Source organism: Hippoglossus hippoglossus, chromosome 8, assembly GCF_009819705.1.
Source record: "Hippoglossus hippoglossus isolate fHipHip1 chromosome 8, fHipHip1.pri, whole genome shotgun sequence".
Lineage (NCBI taxonomy): Eukaryota > Metazoa > Chordata > Actinopteri > Pleuronectiformes > Pleuronectidae > Hippoglossus > Hippoglossus hippoglossus.
In genome coordinates, this window is record NC_047158.1 from 21,959,985 (window position 1) to 21,963,048 (window position 3,064).

Consider the following 3,064-nt stretch of genomic DNA (forward strand, 5'->3'; position numbering starts at 1 on the left):
CCACTACCCAGATGAATTTATTCATAAGAAGCAGAAACAAAAACTCCATAAAGACAAATCTGTTAGAGATGATGAGGAAGGCTTCGTCCTCTGGGCTCTTCAACGGTTACTTTCATTAAAGTAAAGGCTCTGCACTTCAAAGAGGAAAAACCTGTCTGTCACCACAATGAACTCTTTGATAAACCCCTCCTACAAAGAGTGGCTGTCCAATCCCAGTGCTGCAAAGGTAAGAGGACTGACTCCTGGTTTCAAATTGGCCTCATCCTCTAAACGTCCAGAGCTTATGTCACTGCTGTGTTGCTCGTCCAGGTCTGATTCTCTCATCATCCAAACCTCGGTGCCAATTTCAAACTGTGCTGCGGGCGGCGGGGGGGGGGGGGGGGGTGTTTAGTCTACAGCCACTTTAAAGAATATCCTCAAAATTGATGTTAAGTTTGAAACTAGTTTTTAACTCAACTACATATAAAGTTGGACAGAAAAATACTATTCGTCACTGAAAGGTTAGCGTCGATGAACACGTGACACTGAAGGCAACTTCAGTGTCACGTGTCTCGTGTCTCGTAACTCGTGTCTCCAGCTCTTCACATTGCTCTCTCCTCTAGCCTCGTCTCTTCTTCAGCATCTCCAGATACATGCGCAGCGACTTCTGAATGGAGTCTTTGGTGATGAAGCTGACAAAGTTCTTAATGTCGGCCTCTCTGTTGGACGTCAGCTTGTCGATGGTTGGCTTCCTCATCATGGATTTGCTGATCTGTCTGGCGTGATCTGCAGAGTGAACAGACTCACAGTTATCTCACAAAGTGGAGTTAAGTCTCCACTGTCCTATAAATTGATTCTGGGTAATTCTTGTTGACATGACTCACTACAATTCCTGCTTGTATTTGCTGTTATTTTGTTGCCTGCGTTTCGAGTAGTGACAGAGTTAAAACCCATTGAGACCTGATGCGATGTTTGGGTGTTTATACCTATAAGACCGGTGCGTCTCATTCACTATGTCATCGTTTTCAAGCATGAAATAATTTGTGATTCACTGAAATACTTGTGGAAAAGGTGAAATGCATTATGGTAAATGTAGTTTGTTTGTTCATTGGCGCTCTTAGCCTGCAAAAAAGTTTTTATAGTAGTGTTTCAGACGATCTAAGTGAGGGGAGGGATATTAAAACAGATTACAGCGGAGTTTCACTGATGAAAACAACAACAAAGAAGATGATTCAGACCCAGATGATGTTCCAGCAGACTAAGACTTTGTAAGAGACATGATTGAGGAGGTGGAGGAGGAGGAAGAAGGGGGGGGGGGGGGGCTTAATGTACCTGGAATAGCCAACCACTTGGTCATGGTCTGTGTGGCTGTGGTGAGGACCTGGTCCTCAGGCACCAGCTGGTCCACCAGCCCTATCTTGAGGGCCTCTGAGGGGCTGTAGAGCAAACCCAACTCCAGGGCCATCTCTGTGGTTCTATGTCCCACTGTGTTTGTCATGGTGTCCTTAAACCTGCAGACAGCAGCAGTGATTGTTAAGTGACACAGAGGTGAGAGCCTGAGGAACGACCCTGCAGTCGTTTGATTTACTGTACGACCTTAAGTTATCATCTTGATCTGTATAAAAACCATCACCGTCAACATTGTGTAATTCCTTTACCAAAAAGGTGCTACGATGCCGAGCTGGGTCTCATTAAGGCCGATGCTGTAACGAGGGTTGTCCGCCATTATCCTGTAGTCACACGTCATCGACATCAGACAGCCACCTGCAGGACTGGAACCCTGTGGAGGGGGTGAAAAGGAGGCTCAGCGGTCAACTGCACGACGCCTACTTCTCGTGTTATACTGCTTTATTTGGCTTTAAGTGCTTGTTGAGCAGATTCAGACATTAACTCCAGAGAATGTCCAAACAATGGGGTCAGGACCTTCTCCAGAGTTTGCCGTACACATAAGAACGTAGCAGGAGGTTCTCCAGTCAGGTGAGAGTTGGTGCAGCGGGCAGGACGTAGTGATTCACCTGTGGAGATCACACCTTGTTTACAGCACAGTGACTCCAGGGTCTGTTCTTATCATCAGAAGCTTTCTTGACCTCTTAGTTGCCGTCTTCTACTTGTGTGGTACCTCTTTCTCATCCTGACATATATGTATACTTTTTGCTTTTCAGTTTTTTGTGTTTGTCATGTGTTATAACACATTCAACACGTCATCACTCTCACAGTGAATCCTCCAGAGAATCTCCTGTTTTTAGTCACATAAGCTCAGTGGGACATTATCCAGTTTTTACTAAGGGGCTGGCAGGAGAAACTCTGCAGAAAGTCAGAAGCCTCTAACTCATATGATAAAAACAGCCTCTCTGGATAGTGTCAGGAGATTTTTCTGAGCTCAGTTCATGTCTGAAAAATGCTTCTGTGTGATACAGGAACAGAATGGAGGTGGGGTGGGGGTGGTGGGGGTTGTGTTTTTTACGCACATTGATTGCAGCTATGGTGACCATGTTGGAGCCGTAGATTTTCAGCCACATCTCCTGAACTGCTTTCCAGAACTCTCCACAGCGTTCTGGAGTCTTCCCGTACATCTCCATAATGTCCAGGCCGGCTGAGAAAACCTTGGGCTGACTCTGAAATGAAGACACACACACACACACAGTCAATTTGCACTGTGGCCTCCTGGACAATGTTCTGTCGCCACACTTGATGAGGTCGCACTGTACCGAGGTGATGATGAGGCCTCGGCAGCTCTTATCCATCTCCAGCTTCTCCACGCTGATGCAGAGCTCTGTGAGGAAATCTAAACTGAGGCTGTTGACAGGAGGACTCTGCATTTGCATAATCGCCACACCTACAGAGAGACACAGATGTTGATCTGTTACCAGAATACATAAACACATACATTCTCTAACGATTCACCCTGGAATGAAAGCTGCTGTGAACAAGTCACACACGCACCTCCTCCAGATTCAGTGCGTGTCTGAAAGCAGCTTATGTGAAAGACAAACTCTGGAGTATGTCCGGACCCAACTGTGCAGACATTCTGCAGGGGTCATGTCCGAAATCGGCTTAAGATGGATGAAGAAGATGGAGAGAAGGG

The 3,064-nt window shown here is 46.2% G+C and overlaps 1 protein-coding gene across 2 annotated transcripts; it reads right to left on the minus strand.

Annotated features, from left to right (window-relative positions):
• Window positions 1-388: 388 nt before the first annotated feature.
• Window positions 389-2,815, minus strand: eci1 (enoyl-CoA delta isomerase 1; the record flags this gene model as incomplete). Of its 2 annotated transcripts, none has more annotated exon segments than XM_034593331.1 (6): window positions 389-526; window positions 565-765; window positions 1,312-1,490; window positions 1,638-1,759; window positions 2,448-2,594; window positions 2,688-2,815. In XM_034593331.1, coding segments are annotated over 5 exon segments (743 nt in total), but the record flags the coding sequence as incomplete, so codon positions are not given.
• Between the last annotated feature and the right edge of the window lie 249 nt (window positions 2,816-3,064).